General features: G+C 37.7%; 2 protein-coding genes across 2 annotated transcripts; one reads left to right on the top strand and one right to left on the bottom strand.

The window, feature by feature from the left end:
• Positions 1 to 1005: 1005 nt before the first annotated feature.
• Positions 1006 to 5099, bottom strand: LOC131299239 (protein CHUP1, chloroplastic). The gene is made up of 4 exons (XM_058324874.1): positions 4342 to 5099; positions 4103 to 4218; positions 2539 to 3318; positions 1006 to 2079 (listed from the first exon to the last, which is right to left on the bottom strand). The coding sequence occupies exons 1-4, from the start codon at positions 4487 to 4489 to the stop codon at positions 1210 to 1212; spliced, it is 1914 nt and encodes a 637-aa protein (XP_058180857.1). The 5' UTR covers positions 4490 to 5099; the 3' UTR covers positions 1006 to 1209.
• A 5016-nt stretch (positions 5100 to 10115) lies between these two features.
• Positions 10116 to 19935, top strand: LOC131299238 (uncharacterized). The gene is made up of 15 exons (XM_058324873.1): positions 10116 to 10985; positions 12039 to 12094; positions 12509 to 12567; positions 12743 to 12814; positions 13099 to 13182; positions 14114 to 14221; positions 14352 to 14414; positions 14940 to 15020; positions 15808 to 15873; positions 16143 to 16298; positions 17224 to 17301; positions 18066 to 18104; positions 18206 to 18288; positions 19007 to 19079; positions 19348 to 19935. Exons 1-15 carry the CDS (start codon positions 10240 to 10242, stop codon positions 19516 to 19518), a joined length of 1935 nt encoding a protein of 644 aa, XP_058180856.1. The 5' UTR covers positions 10116 to 10239; the 3' UTR covers positions 19519 to 19935.
• The last annotated feature ends 384 nt before the right edge of the window (positions 19936 to 20319 follow it).

Genomic DNA, 20319 nt, shown 5'->3' with positions numbered 1-20319 from the left:
CCTCACACATCGAACAACTCTGGAAGCATCTATTTCCGGATCTGTCCACTTTTATCTGTGTCCGTATCATTTTTGTTGAGAAATGCATCCCTAAGAAAAATGAGGTTGCATTACGCTGCCAAATGTCCAACGTATTGATAGTATTACTCATGTATGCATTTTAAGTTTTGTAGATTTTCAAACATAAAATAGGACATCGTGACATCAATTTAGATAAATTACATTTGTGAATCAAAATCTCTAGTAAAGTGGAAATGGCTTTTTCATGTGAGAATTGATTTTCACATTCCCCTTTCATCTAAATGCACTCCTTTTTTATTTTGTTGCTTTGTGAAATTACGTGATTACCAAAGGGAAAAATGCATGAAGGGCAATTTTGTAATTCTACATTGATAAAGAAAAAAAAAAGGAGTGACAAAAGGAAAGTGTGAAAATTAATTTCATTTTTATATATTATATGATAGGAATTTGGGTTTTTTCTCGAAAAATGTTTATCAAAAGCAGACGAAGTTCTGTGTTTTCTACAAAAGGAGTTCAAAATTTCGGTGGAAAAGGCATAACAGAGGTCCTAAACTTCTAAACTTCATACCTGTTATGTGAGTGAACAAAATTAAAACTCACCCCAACTTAAGTGAAAATCATCCTATATGATTGTAACAAGTCTGTATCGATGGATTGGTCCCCAAGATTAGTCGGCGTATGTGTGAGCCGACCCGACATTTGAGTTATCAAAAAACAAGTCCGTATAGATGTGTTCAACCCTAAGTCACTGATTCATAACACTCGACTTTAGCAAAACATAAGGTTAAAAACTCGGAGTGGCCTCATAGCAAATTACCAGCTTCACCTGCCAACTCAAGGCCAAAATGCTTAGAGCCCTCTGAGAATTTACTAGTTCATTGTTAGGAAAGGTTAGTTGTTGTTTGCCCTGTCACTTCCAACTACATGCTGCAGCCACCTTCCCAGCAAAGTTCCATGAATGATCAATTTAATGTTAAGGTAAACTAATCTCAACAATTTCTACACCATTCTACAAATAAGTATTTACATTCTCAAATTCTAAGTCATTACAAAAGGCTATATTGGTAACTTGTGCATGACAAGAAAACCCAAATCACTAAATGTTTCAAGATCTACTATCATATGGACAGATAAAAGAGGTATCAAATTTTCTATATCGACCGCTAGACGTTAAAATGAAGAAAAAGGTCAAAATGAAGCATGAGATGCCGATCTCCGTGTCCGGCTGGACTTTGTTCTTTCAACAGAAGAATCCTTCAAAACATTTGCATATTTCACCAGTTCAGATTTCTGACCGGTTCCCGTGTTTTCATGAATTATGCTTTCCTTTGGAGAATCTCCATTACCACTTTCCCTTCCCAAAGCAATGGTCTTGTAAACCGAAGGGGGTCCAACATCACTGTTTCTTGAGCTACTTCCCGTATACTTCACATCATCTACTTTTAGCATCTTTAATCTGTCAAAATCTACCGACGATCTAGATGAACCCAATGATGAACTCTTTTGATGTTTACCTAGTCCACCATTTCCACCATCAATCCCAGGTGAAACATCATCCACAGACGCAATTATTTCCATTGATGAACTACGACTGTGATGGTGACTGTCTTTTCCCCGTAGTAGTCTCCTCAACTTGCTGAAAAATTTTGTTTTGGTCGTAGTATCTGTCTTGTGATTGGATGAGTTGTCAAAAGAAGTATCATCAAGCTCACCGGAATCAGTAACATACGAATGAGAGGACGACCACTGGTCAAAATCAGAATCTGTGATGTTGATTCCCTTTTCTGCAAAGCCTTCTTTATTTGCATACTCGACTATTAGCTGCTTGGCTTTCTCTTCTGATTTGGGGCTTAAAGTTTTGCTAAGGTCCCTAGCAATTGCTTTTCCATGTCCAGGTTCATAGTTTCTCAGCTCATAACGTAAGCAAGCGTTTATCCACCGGAGATACACTAGTTCCTCGACATCACCACACCGATCTGCTTGGAGTTGTTCAATTTCCTTTGATAAATCTTCATTTTGTTGTCTTAAACGCTGGCTTTCTTCCTTCAATGCTTCTGCCTGCAACAAGATATATGTAGGAGTCCAAACTATAAATCCAGAAAGGGTCATGCTAAAAATTTCCACTTTGGGCAGTAGTCGAGATGCAAATAATGCCACAAAAGTTGGAACTCGATATGCATTTCACACATCTCAATGCTCGTTTGTATATGTACATTTCTCACGTATTCTAACGCAATTTTTGCACCTTACCCATGCCCAGTTAACATTTTAAGGTCTGTTTGGTTCGTTTGCTTGTTGCTTAAAATATGCAACCAAGTTGTATTGTTTCGTGGAGTTGGTTGCTTAATTGCTTGTAAAGAAAACTAGCACACAGAATAAAAAAATAAGCAAACTGGTAGCAAAGCATCTTTGCTTAGCTGGCTTATTTTCATAAGAATAAGGAAATACGCAACGGAAACCAAACCGACCCTAGAAACAAAAAATTCATGGATAAGGATTAAGGACTGTGCTGAGTACCTCTTGGTCTTCTAAAACAGAACTTGCAAACATTTGATTGTATTCCAGCTTCCGCGCCAAATGAGAATTTTCAAGCTGCAAACTATGATTAGCCTTTCTCAATCCCTCAGCTTCCTCCTCCAAATCCTTCAGTTTGTGCAGTCTCAATCGAATATCCTCATCGTTCGCAACAGCCTCATGTTCCTCGAGCATCAGCACTTTGACCCTCTGCTGAAGGGCTACAATTTGTTCCTTATTGTGTTCAGATTCAGACTTCAGCTTCTTCCTCAGCAGCTTTACTTTGGCTCTTGCTGCCTCAAGCTCTCCAACAACTTTTGCATAATCAGCCACTTGTGCCTCTAATCTCCTATTATCAGCCTGTAATGACTCAATCTTTAGGCTAAAGAGCTTGGCCTCCACATTGTGAATCTTCAATCGATTATGAAGCTCCATGACAGCAGTTTCTTGCTCTTTGAGCCCGCAATACTCAAGCAATTGGATCTCAAGTGTCCTCTCCCTTTCTCTAAGAATTCTCACCATGTTGTTCAGATTCTTTATCTCTTGCTCATAGTCTTCCCTTTCATAAGGTTTGAATGACATGGGTGCTTCTACATCTGAATGAGGTGTCTCTGAGTCCTTTTTGGGAGAAAAACCAGCCTTTGTGGCAGCCAAATGGAAATCCCTCACGAGTTCGTTGAACTCTGGCAAGAGGAACCCATCTTTGTCTCCACTACATCTGCTGCTTGGGGAGAGACCAGATATGGAACTATCAGGGGAAGCCTTATGGTTTGTCCAGTCTTCCTACAGATAAGCAAAAGAGATTTAGTAGGTCTACACGCACAATAAATTCAACAAGATAACAATCAACAAATTCAGCTTTTTTGTGCAGGAAAAAAATATGATTCGGGCTAATTACTCGTTCATTAACTGTCTTATTCAACATTCAAGCCAAAGCTCCAAGGCACCATCGAGGAATAAAAATAGAATGAACAGAAGAAGTTAGCATCATTTGATTAAACATTTAAACTTGTGTTCCCTAATTGTCTGATGTTAAAGCAATTCAATTGATTCAATGCTTCACAAACATATCTGATTTTAAAGATAACAAACAGCATCCACCACTTTGATCATGCATCCCAAATGGTTCATAAAGTTGCTACGGTGCTACCTAAGAAAAGTTGAAAAAGGTGCCTTACAGTTTTACTCATTTTCCCACTGGAGTACTTTTGAACAAAATTTTTAATTCCATGTATATAAGTTCCTTCACCGTCACATGAACGGAATATATCCTACATCAGTTTCTTAAATTGCAAACTTCAGCAGGCACAAGGTAATCTTGAATCAAAAACCTTAATCCCTACACTTTCCAGGTCAGTAACACCCCAACATCAAATTGATGAAATTCCGTGGATCAAAAATACAAATAGAACAATTAAAGAAACAAAGTTAAACCGGAAAAAGGACAGTTCAAACATTCTATTGACTCTGCCAAGAACATTAAAAATCTGAATCAATCGATTATCGAAAATCAAGACAAAAATAAAGATGATCAGAAAGGGTAGTTTTAAATTTTTAACAATCTCACATGTTTCTCTGATGCAACTGAAGCAGAATTGGAACAAAAGGGTGCTGCCTCTAACACAGGGTGATCATTTCTAATCACAGCGTTTTCCCCTCCTGCATCAAGTAGACTTCCACAACCTGAATCAAAGAAATGAACTATACATGATTAATAACAAAATTAAATACCCAAAACCCAGATCAATATTAACAAGGGAGACAACATATAGGATGTAATTATTAATTAAATAAATAAAGCCAAACCTGGAGGAGGAGGCCGTGGTGGAGATTGAGAAGGTTTATTTATCCGCCTGGTTCTGATCACAGAGTAGATAATCCCACCAAGAGAGAGTGCTAAAGCCACGCCAAATTTCAATATCCCAGGCCCTATCTGTCTCTTCTCTCTAACCATCGTGATTAAGAACCTCTAATCCAGATTTAACCATGAAACCAAATTCATATATACAGCATAGATACATGTGTTATCCTTGGTCATCTTCTTCATCATCCTCCATCTAAACGCCAAAAACCAGAGAAAATCCAAATACCCATGAAAGGAAAAACAATCAATAGGCATAAACCCAATTCAGGTTTTGGAATTTGTAGAGAGAGAGAGAGAGATCAATGAAAGGGTTTTTGTTGTTGCTCTGAAACACTTGCAAGGGTACTAATGTTTAGGAATTTGTCTTTCCTATGAGGCTGAAGAAACTGTTGCGTATGTTTGGTGGGAACACCTAATAGGAGGTTTAATGAAAGAGAAATAGAAGTCCTTTGACTTGAGTTTTGTCTTACTCCTATTGATATGGGATTGAATGCATATGTGCAAATTGCATAAAGTGGGTTTGGAATAGTACATGCTATGGACCTTTGTAGAGGGAGAGGTTGGTGGGGGTTAGAGAGAGAGAGAGAGAATCTGATCCTTGATTCCGTGTTCGCAATTGGAGTTTGAGAGAGAGAGAGAGAGAGAGAGAAGAGATTGGGCCTGTTAATGTAAGATTACATGCTTTGTTTGTTGGAAGAGAATCTTATGGATTAGATTAAGGATTAAACTTTGTAATTAGCACCCTGTTTAAGCGCTCTACCAATATACTATTTTCCCTCCATTTATTTCGTACCGGGTGTTGAAAAATTATTCACCACACATTGTGGTGGGAATACCCAGGAGAGATTGACTTACTAATTACAGTAGTATTTTTCTGTTTTAAAATCAACATGTAAGAGAATCAGATTAAACAACTATACTAAAAAATTGACTTCTTTTTTTCTTCTTAACAGAATCAACTGACTAATTAGAAACGAAAGATTATTATATAGGAGGACTAATAAGCAATTGACTTGTTAGTGAAAGATGGAGCAACTAATTTTAAATTCAAAGGGGGAAATACTGGATACAACTACAAAAAGTTTTACGGATATACATAGTGGGTGTTTGGTGCTGTTTTTTTTTAGTGAGTTTTGGCTTCTGATTTCTGATTCAGGATTTTTGGAGTGTTTGGTGCAAATTCTGAAGTAGGATTATGCCAGAATCACTTCTCAAAATAATTAGCACCAAACAACCCCATATACTATATGTTTGGCCCGGCATCGAACTTTTGAAAAGGGGCTCTTTGTTAACTTCAGAAAAAGATTGTTATGATTGATTGTCGCCTATATATTGATCCATTGACTTATTGCCAGTTTGTTATTGAAAGATGAAGCTGCTAATTTTTTAGTGGATAAAAGTTTATACAATAATAATGACTATTATACGAAAATAGATGTAATTAGCGTGTTGAACCGGCATCTAACTTTTGGTGAATGGACTCCTTTGTTTAGGTTGGGAAAAAGATTGTTGTAAACTATTGTCCTTGAAAAATAACCAACTAAATTATCAACTTGTTATTGGAAGAAGAAGCTGCTAATTTTTGAATGGGTAAAACTTGATGCGACAACAATTGTTAACCGAGACTTAAAATCGAGATTGGCAAAGAAGCCAACCAATGATACATCCATTGGGACAAGCCCATAACGCCTATTAGGCCAAACCCAACACCTAAAATACAAAGGAAAAGGAAAAAAAAAAAAACCTACTGCCATCCCCCTATCTAGACTAGCTGTAACCCGATTGCCGCACCACGGACTCCTCCAACTTGTAGCCACCACGTCAACGGACCACAGCACCGAACCAGCATTATGTTAAGATTTTATGTTGGAATTTTTATTCACCGGTAAATCTTAATTTAGTACCCATCTTAATTAATCTTACTACCTCTTAGGATTATGTTTTTGATATTTCAAGTAAAATTATTCCCTACAAAATGCCAACTTAGATGACAATTGGCATGACATCGTTGGTGCTTGGTAGTCTACGTGGGCCCACCATCATATATAGTCAAGGCCAATTTATGCTCAGAAATTTAATAGGCACCAACTGCTTGAAGAAGACAGCATAAAATATAAAATCTAGGAGTAGCACGAGGGGTTTTTGGTCCAGTAATATTGACACGAGACTTAGAGATTTGATTTATCTTAAGATTTTATGTTCAAAATTTTACTCACCGGTAAATCTTGGACCCACGTCATCTTTACGTGCAAGATTCGTGTGAAATGACTGTGAAATAAACTTTAGAAATTAATCTGAGGTGCACGCAAGTTAAATACGTGAGCGGACGGGAGGCCCGGCCGACATCGGCTGAAAAGGATCGCCATAGGTGGCTTCGAGACATTAAATCCTGGTTTTATGTAAGCCGTGTCTAGAAAAGCAAATGTGTGACTGACGGGTACGCCTACTCATGTTTCACGCGTGAATCCTTGAGTCATGACCCACGCAATCTATTTGTTATGTGAAGACAAAAAAATTAAGGCCGTTTTGTTAATCATTTTTAATTTACTTATTAAGTATTATTTACTCCATTTATTTTGTGGTTGAGATTCACACTTCACCTCTCTCTCAAACTCTAATGCCAACTTATTAATTAAGTTAACTTAATTAATTGGGCGGTTCTTGATCTTTCAATTTAATTACAAGACGGATTAAGAGTTAGGTTGCGTTGTTGTGAACTTATAAGCTTGAAACTTATTTTAATATTTTTTATTTTTTGTTTAGCTTTTTATCATAATTTCTGGGGTTAATTGTTCGTTTCGACAAAACGAATCGGAAAAGTATAAAAATAAAGACAGATAATAAAAAATTCAAATAAAATAGCACTTTGGACAAATAAGACAGCTGTTTGATACTTTTTTGTCTTTAGTATTTTTTTTTTTTGCTTTTTGGTATAATTTTGTATTTTTTTTTACTCTTTTCATCGAGACAGATGATTAATTTTTAAAATATGATAGAATCTAACAAAAATTGGAAAAATATGAACAAAGCACACTAAATAAAGAAGAAAATTAAGTTTACAAGAATGGAGACTTTTAATATACTCCTTTTCACCTCGTCCAATATCTCTTTTCCACACTACTTCCAATACTCCCTATATTTTTAAGAGACTAAAATCTAATCATGAATAATGTTCTCATCTTCGGACTAATTTCATAAAATATCTCCTTTCCACACTACTTCTTTCAATATACTCGTAGTATTTTTTTTAACAAAAGAAGAAGAAGCCAGAGAAGAATATTTTGGAGTAAATAAATACTAACCAAATCAAATTCTGCAAAGTACAAAAAGAAAAAAGAGAGGAGGTAAAAAAAATTGATAACAATGGATTCTAATTTTGGGAAAGAAAAAAAAAAAAAACACTTCTTCAATTTTTCATGTCACTCTGTGAGTCCCTAACTAGAAAATCAGCCGCCAGTAGCCGTCATCAACCGGCCACCATCGTTCGCAATTTTGTTCTCATTTCTTAAAAGAGGGTAAATATTACATTCTCTCTCATTGGTTGAAATGGTGTAGACTCCACCACAAAGTGATATCATACTTACCACGCAATACACTTTTTGATAAGCATGACATCACTTTGTAGTGGGGCCCTATCATTTCAACTCTTAAGAAAGATAATAATGTTCACCCTCCTAAGCGGAGAGTGAACAAAACTCAACTCTATCACCTCCATCCTTTGTTGACACTAACGTAGTTCCCTCCATCCCCAACCATCCTCTTTACATTGAAACCCCTTTCCTGGAAGCCACGCCCCCACTCCCGCTCATGCATGCTCCTCCATTCAATTTCATGGTGGGTGGGTGGGTGGGTGGGTGGAGAAGTGAATAAAACTCAACTCTGTCACCTCCATCCTTTGTCGACACTAACGTAGTTGCCTCCATCCCCAACCATCCTCTTTACATTGAAACCCCTTTTCCGGAAGCCACGCCCCCACTCCCGCTCATGCATGCTCCTCCATTCAATTTCATGGTGGGTGGGTGGGGGAGGGGGGATTGCAAGTGCAAATTGTACTACTTTTGGTGTGAGCGTGGGCATGTATAGTTGACACATATGGTATCTTACGCTCCGTTTTCACTAACAAAAAATACTAAATACTTGCATTTTATCATATCGTTTCCATTAACCAAAATGTTTCAACATTTTACCATTTTGTTTCCACTAAAAAAATAATTTTGTGAACTTTTTCACTCACCATATCTATCAACAATTTATTCACTACCGGAAAAAATTTAATATTTCTCAACAATTTATTCACTACCGAAAACACCTAACAACTTTTCAATCACAAATAAAAATTTACAAAATTTTCAGTACCAGAAACACCCCTTGGAATAAAAAATGTTATCTCTCATTCTACAACATATTTCTCTTAACATATAGAGTAATGCTATGAACGTGATGTTAGTAAAATATAAATCACGACGTGACTGTGTTCATTGTATACGGATTCATATACATTAAATGACTCCAAACATATTTTGGTTTTGAAGAGTGTTTTTAAATTATGTCTGCCCATAACTAACCCGCTAACAATCTACCTTTGACTTGTAACCCCTAAACCCCTCCTCCTTCCGGAAAGGGGATGCTGTCAAGCATCTCTCTGTAAATCAGGTGTCAAGCGGCTGATTCGGTTATTCATCTTAGCACAAATAATTTGGATTGAATCTGAACACTTACAAATCTAAATCGTTCATTGCTCAATAAGATCTAAGTCGTCGATTACCTAGATGAACAACCAAAATATCTCCTCCTCTGCCATATACATCATTGAATCTTTCTTTCTGCCATACATACTCTGAGGTGCCGTTCCTCTTTCTTTTTAAACCTTTTTTTTGAAAAAAAATGTAATTTCAAGCTCAAATATAATAAAAATAAAAAATAAATTTTTAATTTTTTTTCACCGTTTAAAAGATTTCAATGAGATCTATTAAACAAGATCCATATTAATAGAAAAATTATTTGCGTAAATATATGATTTTTGAGCTTGAAATTACCTTCATTTTCTAAAAATACTTTTTTGGAGAAAGTGGAACACCCTATCAATCCTGAGGGAGGAGTTTAGAGCATCTTCAACCCATGACTTCATATTGGAGATGTCAAACGTTTTTTGAAGGCTTACGTGGCATTTTGGCATCTCTAATTTGACATCAAAGCCTTCATTTCCAACCCTTATACCAAATTCTTTTTATTTGACATCAAGTTATCTTTCTCCAATCCTTAATGTCAATCTTTATATCAATCCAAACTGTCATTTTTTGAAATTTGGCATAGAGGAGGGTGGTTGTCAACTTTGACAACTTCGCCATTTCCTTCAAAGCCACGTAGATTTTGGCATCAAAAAAGGCTGTTAAGTTGGATTGAATTTTGGTGTCAATTGTTACCATTAACATGTCCACGTAGGAATTGATACCTCCCATTGGAGATGCTCTTAGAGGCACCGTTCCAGAAACCTTCTTAAAAAATAAGCAACTTATTTTACATTTTTTAATTCAAAAATAAAGTAAATGAAAAATAAATTTTCAATTTTTTTTGCATCGTATAAAAGATGCCATCGAGATTTTCCAAATAAGATCTATATTACATATTTTTAAATTTCAATAAATTCATAATTTTTTAGCTTGAAATTATCTCTTTAAAAAAAATAAGGGTTTATTTTTGGAACGGAGCCTATAGTAACACGGCCCTAGCTCCCGCCCTTTCATCTCAATGTCCAAAACCAAAAGAAGAAAACCAAAACCCCAGCCTTTTGAAATTCGCGGCTACTTAAACCCTCTCTTCCACTCTCTTCTTCCCCACTGATGCAAGTCTCAGACATGCGAGCACTCAAAACCCTCTACTCCCAACACCTCCGCAGCCTAGCCTCCTACAGACCCCCCTCTCTAATCTCATGCCATAACTCTCCCCTAAACCCTAGAAAATTCCCCCACCGCAAAACCATCCACTCCACCTCCCACCGCCGTAATGAATCCGGCTGGACCGCTTCGAACGCGTGGGACAACAGTAACAACCACGCCGGTTCCAGACCCGAGAAAACAAGCCCTAGCGGCGTCGCCGCCGTTTACGATCCCATCTCGGGCCACCTCGTCACGAGACGAGGAGGACCTCAGTCCGGTACTGAAGATCGAGAACCGGAATCGAGTAGTATAGGTGGTGATGAGGATGCTTATAAGGAGAGGACTTATGGGAATGTAATTAGGAGAGAGAGTTTGGGAGGAGGAGGGTCTGAAAAGCAGGGTTTAGGGTTAGGGTCCGGGGGTCGGGGTGTTTATGTGAATAGGAAGAAGGGGAAGGGAAAGGTGGCTTGGGTGTGTTCGAGTTGCGGGCATTCGGAGGGGCAGTGGTGGGGGGCGTGCAGGGCTTGTGCTAGTGTGGGCACGATTGTGAAGTTTGTGGAAGGGGTTTATGATGAGGGAAAGACGAGCGGGTTTGAGATTTCGGAGAATGTGGTGAGGACGTGGTTGCCGAATCAGGGGACCGAGACAGTGCCTTTGAGGTTGACGGATGTGAATAGGGGGGTCAATCAGACTGAGTGGCGAATTCCATTGTGAGTTTTTTATTTTCCCATACTTTTTGTTGGTGGTGGTATTAATTTATAGGGCTGAAGCTGTCTGTTAAATTTGGTGCTTGTGTTTTTGGTTTCGTAGAATTGTTGTGGAAAAGTAATGTAATTGCACATAAATTGGTGAATGGTTATTCTGTGTGTAATGCACATTATGTTATGTTTTAGCAAACCAAAGATTGGAATCGGAACTACAAGGGGAGTAATAGTTTCATTCTGGCTTCATTTGCGTGAACAAATGCAGCCGCAAGTTAATGATGTCATGTGTGTAGTTTCAAGCCCTAAACACGATCTTTAGATTTCATCAATGATTTCATTCGGTGAGGGATGTCTAGGTGGAAATACGTCCTCTGACATTTCATATGGCCCTCAGTTTGGTTCGGAGATTGCATCTTGGCAAAATTTCTAAACAATGGCAGGGAAGAGAGAGTGCCAAGGTCAATTCTAGTATGGGAGCCTGGCAGTCTGCTGCTTTAGATGGAAAAGAAAGAATTTCACGGGATAAAAACCTATGATTGTTTGTGTGGTGCCCCTTCATTTTTGTATAGTAAGGAAGATTTGCAATAAGGGAGCAGCTTATAGAATGCTAAAGTTATGTAAATTAAAAATATGCAGCTACATATGATGGATTTAGAAGGAACTCATTTTCTTCTGCTAAACAGAAAATTTCAATGGTTGACAAACAGAGTACCCCAGACGTGATGTTACTTTGTCGATGTTAGAATTGCAAATGTCAAATTCTTCTTGCTAGCTTCTTTATTGGGGTAGATACTATTCTTTGATGCTAAGAATTGAGATTGTATATACTATATCCTGTGTGTATGAGAAATCAATGTGTCCATTGTGATTTTGGCATGTGAAATACCAGATAAGTAGGCATCATAGGACGAACTGCTTTGAACTAAAAATGGGAAATCCTCATGGCATGACTTGACTCTTGAGGCCTATGTATTCTATACATTGCTCATTGTAGGAGATAGCTTTCGTTTACCAATTATATCAATAAGGCGGTTCATATCTTTTGTGTTTGATGTTTAGGCCTGGTCTTTTTGGAAATGAAGTTGCTAGGGTGCTTGGTGGTGGTCTTGTTCCAGGTATATTTTTTCTTCACCTCAAAGTTGTAGGAAGCATCTTTTTGACATGGGTCTAAGCACCCTTCACATGATCTGTGTGTGTGTGCGTGCGTGCACGGAAGAGATGTACTTTATGAAGATGAGAAATGGACAAAGCTAAGATATCTTAGATGTAGAATTCCGGGGAAATCTAAAGTTTTTAGCTCAAAAACATTATAGCCTAAGGGTTCGGCCGCATCTTTTCCCCGTAATATATCTGAAACCTCCATGGGGTTCCGTTTTTTCACTGAATCACTGTGCTCTTTGAACAGTATAAGTTGTGAATCACGGCGTATCTGAACATTTTAGTTCTGATTTCCCATGATAATTGCTATGATTAGGCATCACCTTTGAATTTGAAAGATCTAACCTTTTTTTTTGTGTGTGGTATCTTAGGATCTTTGGTTTTGGTTGGTGGTGATCCTGGTGTTGGCAAGAGTACTTTGTTGTTGCAGGTATGAGTTTGTCCAAGGAATTAAATTCTTTATTGCGAGGTATATGATGTGTGCCTGTATGACTCTTTCTCATTAACTTCCCTTTCAAATAGGTTTATGTTCTTTAGAAACCTGTGGTTGCCGCTTTCTTTTGTGATTAATCTATGCTGATGCATATCTTTGTTTTGATTGGCAGATTGCTGCATTAATAGCAGAAGGGCATGGTTTTGGTAAACCAGCTCCAGTTATCTATGTATCCGGTGAAGAGGTTAGTGTTTATTGTGGCACCTGAAAGAAAAATACTGATCCTGCAGTGAAAGCTACTTGTTCTGATAGAAACTGGTTCATTTTTTTCTTTCTTTTTTTTGCTTAAACACTCTTTCAATTTGTCTTTTTTTCCCCCTTCCGAGAAGTGAAGTACCCATGTGATAAGAACCAATCCAGGGGCACCATTCACGTGTTGAGCCTTTCCTTGCTGTCCATTGTCCCTTTTCTTTTCCACTCAATTTTCTCCATTGACACTTGGCAACTTTATTTGTTTTACAATGGCAGAGTGTTGAACAAATTGGGCACAGAGCGGATCGAATGACGATTGAAACAGAAGAATTGTTCTTATATTCGAGCACTGATATTGAGGTGCATCCTTTTGGACGTACCTGATTTGGTGGATGATCATGTCGATGTACCTTTTACACCACTATAATGTGTTTTTTTGAATTGGAGTTATATTTTGATTTGGAATTGTTTTTTTTTTTTTCTCCTGATGTTGTCTAGTCTCATGTTGAAGGGAATGCTTGTGATTCACTGGTGCAAATTCATGTTTCCAACCACTTTCAATTTGAAGCAAAGTTTTTGTGTGATATGTTTTGATTTGGTGTAGAAACTAAGCTACTTTCTTGTTGTAGAAGGGGGCCGATAGTAGTTGTACGAACCTGTATTTGCATCTTGTTTGGTTATTCTGAATTTGTTAACAAGTGACAAGGGGCCATGAACACATTTGTCGATATCCACATAGGATCCTGAATACCAGTTATTATCTAAAGCATGCAGTTTTTATTTATGTAATGTATATTTCTTTATCCACTTCCTACCACATGCAAGATTAATGATGTTTTTGCCTTGTGCCTCATTAGCGTGTGTTAGTAAGCTAGCCTGATTGCAAAGAAGATTTTCTAAGGACATATTGACTTGTCAATCTCATTTAGAGCAGTTAGAGACTGGTGTGTCTCTAATAGTTTTTATCCGTTTATCATAATATTCATATATCCATATGAATTACATATCTTGCAAGGGCCAATCTGATGTAGTAGTCTACCTTTAAGCGTGTTATAAGCTAATTTGCCGGTAATAATGTGTAATAACTTGGTTTATGGGGGAGCAAATGATTTCAGTCAGGAATGACTTTTAGCTCTGTGGTATATCTTATGGAGACTTGACTTCATTTTAGTTGGGTTAGAGCCGTGTTATTATTGAAAGCATCCATGCAAACATATTCTCATGAAAGTGCCATTGGCATGTGAATTCTCAAAATATTTACGTTCAAGTGGTGTTTGGTACCTTCTTTCAGGACGTGTTTGAGAAAATTCAGCATCTCTCCCCTCGGGCTTTAGTTATTGATTCCATTCAAACAGTTTATCTGAAAGGAGTGACCGGAAGTGCCGGAGGACTGCCACAGGTTTAACTGAATGGTGCAACTGTTGGGCAATATGTATTCTCGTTGTCTCAAAGAGAATCAACATTGCGTTTATTTAGACAATATAACTGGCGGTTTAGGAATGTACCAAGACTGCTTTGATTTGTGACAGGTGAAAGAATGTACGTCAGCATTGCTGCGTTTTGCTAAGAAGACAAGCATTCCTGTTCTTCTTGTGAGTATCCTGTTTCAAATTCATGATGTCCCATCACAATTTTGCTTTCTTCTTGGACAACCTTGCTCCATTTCTTATGATATTTGCGAAGTATCAAGATTTAGTGCAGCTCATTCTGGTATTAACAATATCGTAGTGTCTTCAGGATATTGAAGTAGTGGAATATGCACCGTTGATAAATCCAAGTGACTTTTTCTTAAAATCCAAACGATCTAATTAACCAACTTTTCTAACACTACTTATTACTTACTGCTCCATTTTTATTCCTGTCATTGTGATTTTTTTTTAACTTCTTATGTTTGCTTATGTACTACAATAATACATACTGGCTTGTTTTGGTAGGGAACATATCTATTGTCTGTTTTTTCTATGTAAAGTGATGATTTGTTTAGTTGTATTTATCTAATACCAGTAAACATGGTCACATATTCATTTGTTCATCTTCAAAATAAATATTGTCAGCTATTGTCTTGGTCAATTCTCAACATGAATTTGAATTGGATTGCCTCATTATTGTTTATTCAGATTGGACATGTGACTAAAACAGGAGACATAGCAGGACCTCGTGTCTTGGAGCACATTGTTGATGTCGTTTTATATATGGAGGTTCGTGTCTTATGGCATTTTCTACTTGGATGGTTAGAGTTTTGTTCTTTATCTTGATTACTTGTTTGCCCCACCTCTCCATGTCATCCATCCATCACTAAGATGCCTCCATATGTCAACCAGCCTTTGCGATGCATGGTTTTGTTGGAAGCTTGTTTGGTCCAAAATACAGTGTGCTGGTTGTGTTTAGATTCACAGTTACTTTTTCCCAGGTTTTTTTTCTTGTAAAGATCTTATTTATGTCTGAAAGAGTGAAGAGTTTTCTTTTCCTCGATTAATGTCTTAAATAGTCAAGTTGTTTTATTGCTTTTCTGTTTTCAGTGGCATTTCAAGAGTGAAGAGTGATTCAGTGATTTTAGGTGTTGCTAGGCATGTTCTTTAATTTTGTTGGTTTACCGCATGGGTGTTTATATGCACCAACTGTATAACTGTAGAGTCTATTCAATATGTATTCAAGATTTGTAGTATGGCATGCTTAACTCTTGATGGATCAGTGGATTATGTACTTAGACCATTGCATTGAACGGTTGTACTCCCTCCATCCCTTAGTGGTAGTCTCTTTTGTGAATTCAACTTTTTTAATGGACATGCATTCAATGCTACCTCCTTTATCCTAACTTCTAAAAGCCCTCTGTAGGGGATAATTTTGGAGAACTAAAAAGTTTTTAGGTTTGGACTTTTGAAAGTAAGCATGCATTTTTTTTTGAAAAAGATGGACTAGAAAAGAGAGCGAAGGGAGTAATTATTTGTGAATGTTACGTCACCACTACTTTAAACATTCTTGCAGGGGGAGAAATTTTCTTCTCATCGCTTACTTAGATCCGTGAAGAATCGTTTTGGATCCACTGATGAGGTACGTAGTGGTATAAATGCTACGGGAGTGTGTTTTTTCCTTTGCATTAATCTGCCAGTCCGCCCTCCTTAATTGTGTCTCCATGGACCAAAATCGTAGTATTCCCAGTCAAGTCCATTTTTTGCCTGACCTTTTAAGAGAGATGATATGCTAGAGCCCTATTTCAATCAGTGATGGCAGTTAGCTTCATAGTATCCAAGTTAGAAGTTAAATATTTGGACATTTTTCTTGTTGGTCTGTAATTACTTAGAATCAATTCTTGCTGGCAGCTTGGAGTATTTGAAATGTCACAATTAGGATTGCAAGCTGTTTCAAACCCCAGTGAGATGTTCTTGAGTGAGCAGCAATCAGATTCAGAGGTTTTAGCAGGATTAGCTGTTGCTGCGATGATGGATGGATCTCGAACTTTTCTGATTGAAATTCAGGTAGTACCATTATTCTCTTTCTGTGCGTCTTTCTTTCTCTTTGACATTTTTTTTTTGGGTGGTATAGAACTTAGTTGCACGAAGTGGGAGCAGGGGCGGTAGCGGAAGTGGGTGTGGGAGCAGGAGCGGGGGAATACAGAAGCTCCCAAGGTTGGGAGTGTGAGAGTAGTGTGTACATATATTATAAAAATAATGTAGAATAGAGTATTCACTTTGAAAGTACAATCATTTTAAGAAGTAAAAATATGGGCCAAGTCTGCCATAAATGTAAGAAATGGGCTAGTGTTACAATATATGAATTTCTTTTCAAGATTTCATGACTTGGGCTAGATATCATGTGTTTATTGAAGATTAATGAATAAAGCCAAGTGACAAATCCCTGTTTTCCTATACAAAGATCATACAAAAGCTCCCATCTTTGTAAGGAGTGAGCTCTTATCTCAATGGGAGCGGGTTCCCGTCAAGCTCCTTAGTTGGGAGCGCAAAAGCAGGCTCCCAAGGAGGGAGCGGCTCCATTTTAGGAGTTTCCTGCAACTAAGGTATAAAATTGAACAGCTCTGTGCGAATTCAGTGTCTCATGAAACTCTTAACTCATCTGGCTCATTTTTAGGATGGATATTATCTAAAACTAACATGCATAAATGATAGTTTGAATGAGTGGAGTGATCAAGATTACTTTTATACTGATCAATATTCGACTGTATGAGGGAATCAATTGAGTAGTTTTTGTGGTCAAATGATAGGTTGTATCATTGGATGTGTTTATATCATTTCATGACAGTACCAAGAAACGTTCATATTTTTGTTCTAAGCTGGCATGCGGTGTTTTCGTTCCATTTTAAATTGGCTGTTAATATGCTCTCATTTGTTATTCACCTTTTCCCTTAAAAATTATGTTTGAGGGACGTGCAAAGTTTTCATGTAGGCATTATGTGTCTCTGGCTCATCGGGTTCGAGACAAGTAAATGGTGTTCAAGCTAGCCGAGCAGACATGATTATTTCAGTTGAGTAACAGTTCCTTACTTCTACTAACACCTAATATTTGGGGCTATTCTTTTGCAGTCTTGTTGATATTTATGGAGCAATGAGGCCCAATTTAAAGTTAGTGTAGTGATTGCTCATGGCATATGGCACATGATACCCACCAGTATTTGACCATAGAACAGCTTTGCGTCCCGATTAAATCTTTCTTTCACTAAGATTTGAGAGGTTATTAATGTCCAATTCGACCACCTAGAATATTATGTTCCATGAAGAACATATTAAATTTCATTTTGGCACCATGGTTAGTGTTGTGAAAGAACCATCAAATACTTTTTCTATAAATAAACCAAATTACAATCGCAACTACCTATAAGATGAAGTTCAATTGGCATTTTTTTGGATGGATATTGATTCAAAAAGGATGTTTAGGGTGGCTTCTGTTTTTTGACACAGCAAAGAGGTGGAACAAATAGAAATATTAGCATCCCAGATTGTTTCTGTATCCTGCGCTTTGAAAAGAAAAAACAAAGTTATTCCGGTTACTGGATCTGCTGTTAGCTTTGCCTGAGGCGAGCTTTTACTGTCATAGCGTGTGAAGAGGAAAAAAAATGATCGCTCATTATTAAATCAACCTTCACTGTCATACCTTTTGCAAATGAGGGTGTAGTCATTATCATGGCACAGTAACATCTGGCTCTTTATTAACAAAATCTAACATCCATCAAATACGCTGCAAGCAATGTTTGTCATTTGAAACTGACCTTTGTATTTCTTAATTTGTAGGTTCTTAAGAAGCAGGCTGGCCTGAAGCTTCAAGAGCACGTAATGAGATTTTCCTTGTTATTTATCCTATCAAATGACTTGTTTTTTTTTTTTTTTTTTTTCCGTTTACCCTTCACCGTTCACTATTGTTGCATTCACAGGGCATCTATTTAAATGTGGTTAGTGGGGTGACACTGTCAGAGACAGCTGGTGATCTTGCTGTAGCAGCTGCAATTTGCAGTAGGCATGTATTCTGCTAGCTACTTCAACTCAAGCGCCTCAAAACGAACATTGACATTTATACTGTTTGTTACACATGCTTTTCCTGTGTCGTCAGTCACCTGATAGAAAGAATGTAATGGCATGCTAGCATTGGTTACTCAAGAATATTCAGGCTTCTTTGTTGCTTGGCTGGATTTGGGTTAGTAGTCAGCTCGAACCAAACCTTAATGGCTCAGAGGCTACTGCTGCCCAACCCTACTGACTTAAAGTCAACATAGTTGAAAGTTGACATCTAAACAGCTGAAAGAAACATGACTTATTTTCATCTAAAGCATCATTACCAGTCATGATGATGAACACCTAATCAGCTGAAAGAAACATGGACTTATTTTCATGTGAATTATTATTATCAGTCATGCTGATGCATGTGGATGTTTATGCAATTCTATCTGGCGACTACGAAGATTATGGGCACCTAGAATATAATATTTGCCAGTTTTGAAATTTGTGTAGCCTTTCAATAAGCATCTCACATACAATATATGTTTGATATGGTAGTCAAACTGGGCAACTTGTGCCCAATCGGACCTTAAGCGAACGTTGTGCCTTCAAAACCTATGCCCAGTTGCAGCTCGATTCGTTGCAACCAATTCTTGTATTGCTTCTTTCATCTCAGCTGTTGCGGCATTATTTTCATCTATTTATATGTTTGTTCTGCATTTGGCTCTTGGTTTTTGCAGTTTCTTGGAATTTCCTATTCCCAATAATGTAGCATTCATTGGAGAAATTGGCCTTGGTGGTGAGCTTCGCGGAGTAAGTACATACCACCCTTTTTGATCAAACTGAACATCTAATTTTAGATGCCTACGTTAGTTTCAGCAATACCTCACCTTATGTGCCCGTCTAGAGGATTTGAAGAGTCGGAAGGATATATGATCGATTGACCAAAGAAGGAACTCTATAGTATTGAAAATAGTTACTTTTTCGTTAAATATCTAGTCCTAGGTTGTTGATTGACAAGACTTTCAGCTGTTACCTTTCCGGTGTTCATTTGTTTTCCTGCTTTCGTTACTATTTGTAGGTACCAAGAATGGAGAAGAGACTGAATACAGTGGCGAAGCTGGGATACAAAAAATGCATAGTCGCCGAATCAGCACAAAAATCACTCGCTGGCCTGGCTTATGAGGGAATGACAATCGTGAGGTGCAGGAATCTGAAGGAAATGATCAATACTGTTTTTACTTCAGCCTGACACAAAGCTAGAGATGTCTGACTTATTTTGTCTTTTTGCTTCATAGTTAGAATGCCAGCAGTTATTAGCAAGTTAGACTTGACTAACAGGCCTTCGATTGCTCCTCCATTTTGCTTTCTCTTAGCTTAAACCATCCTATTGCCTTCTTCGGCCTCGGGTGGGGCCCGTGCACCTATGCCCTATGGGTTTTAGGTCTCCTTCAGGGGGCCACTGTGAGTTTGGAGTCCGTTTGGTCACCTCAGGGGAGGGTAGCTACACCTGGTCGCCCCTACCATCACCCTTTTAACTAGCAAAAAAAAAAAATCCCATTGCTATGTAACTACCTTGATATGTTGAGAGGTGAGAGTATATGTAATATATACAGCATTCATAGCCCCCAATTACCGGAGTTGAAAACTAAGTTTATTTGCTCATTCAGTTTGATGCTCCTTATTTATCAGCTTATTTGCCTATTTGCTTATTTTAACGCAAGAAGTGGATAGAGAAGCCAAGTAAACAAGTGAATGGAGTTGCTACACAGTTCGTTTGCCCTTTAGATAATGTTTTTGAGACAAGGAAAAGGGGTGGATAAAAGGTAGATGTGTTTTAAGGGAGAATTATTAGTTAAGAAAAATGGATCAAATAAGAGGATTGTTTGGTAGTTGAAATGGATGGATAAGAGGGGTGAACAAAAAAAATAATGTCGAGATTTTACTCAATTGTCCCTCGTAATAAGAATACAGAGATCTCATTGCAAAAGAGTTTAAAGAGATTTGAGGGACGCGATGTTAAGCTAGTTCGGATAAGCTTATGCTTGGGGTG

This window comes from Rhododendron vialii, chromosome 8a, assembly GCF_030253575.1.
Source record: "Rhododendron vialii isolate Sample 1 chromosome 8a, ASM3025357v1".
Lineage (NCBI taxonomy): Eukaryota > Viridiplantae > Streptophyta > Magnoliopsida > Ericales > Ericaceae > Rhododendron > Rhododendron vialii.
The sequence above is the reverse complement of the archived record's forward strand: the minus strand, read 5'-3'. Positions and strand labels throughout refer to the sequence as shown.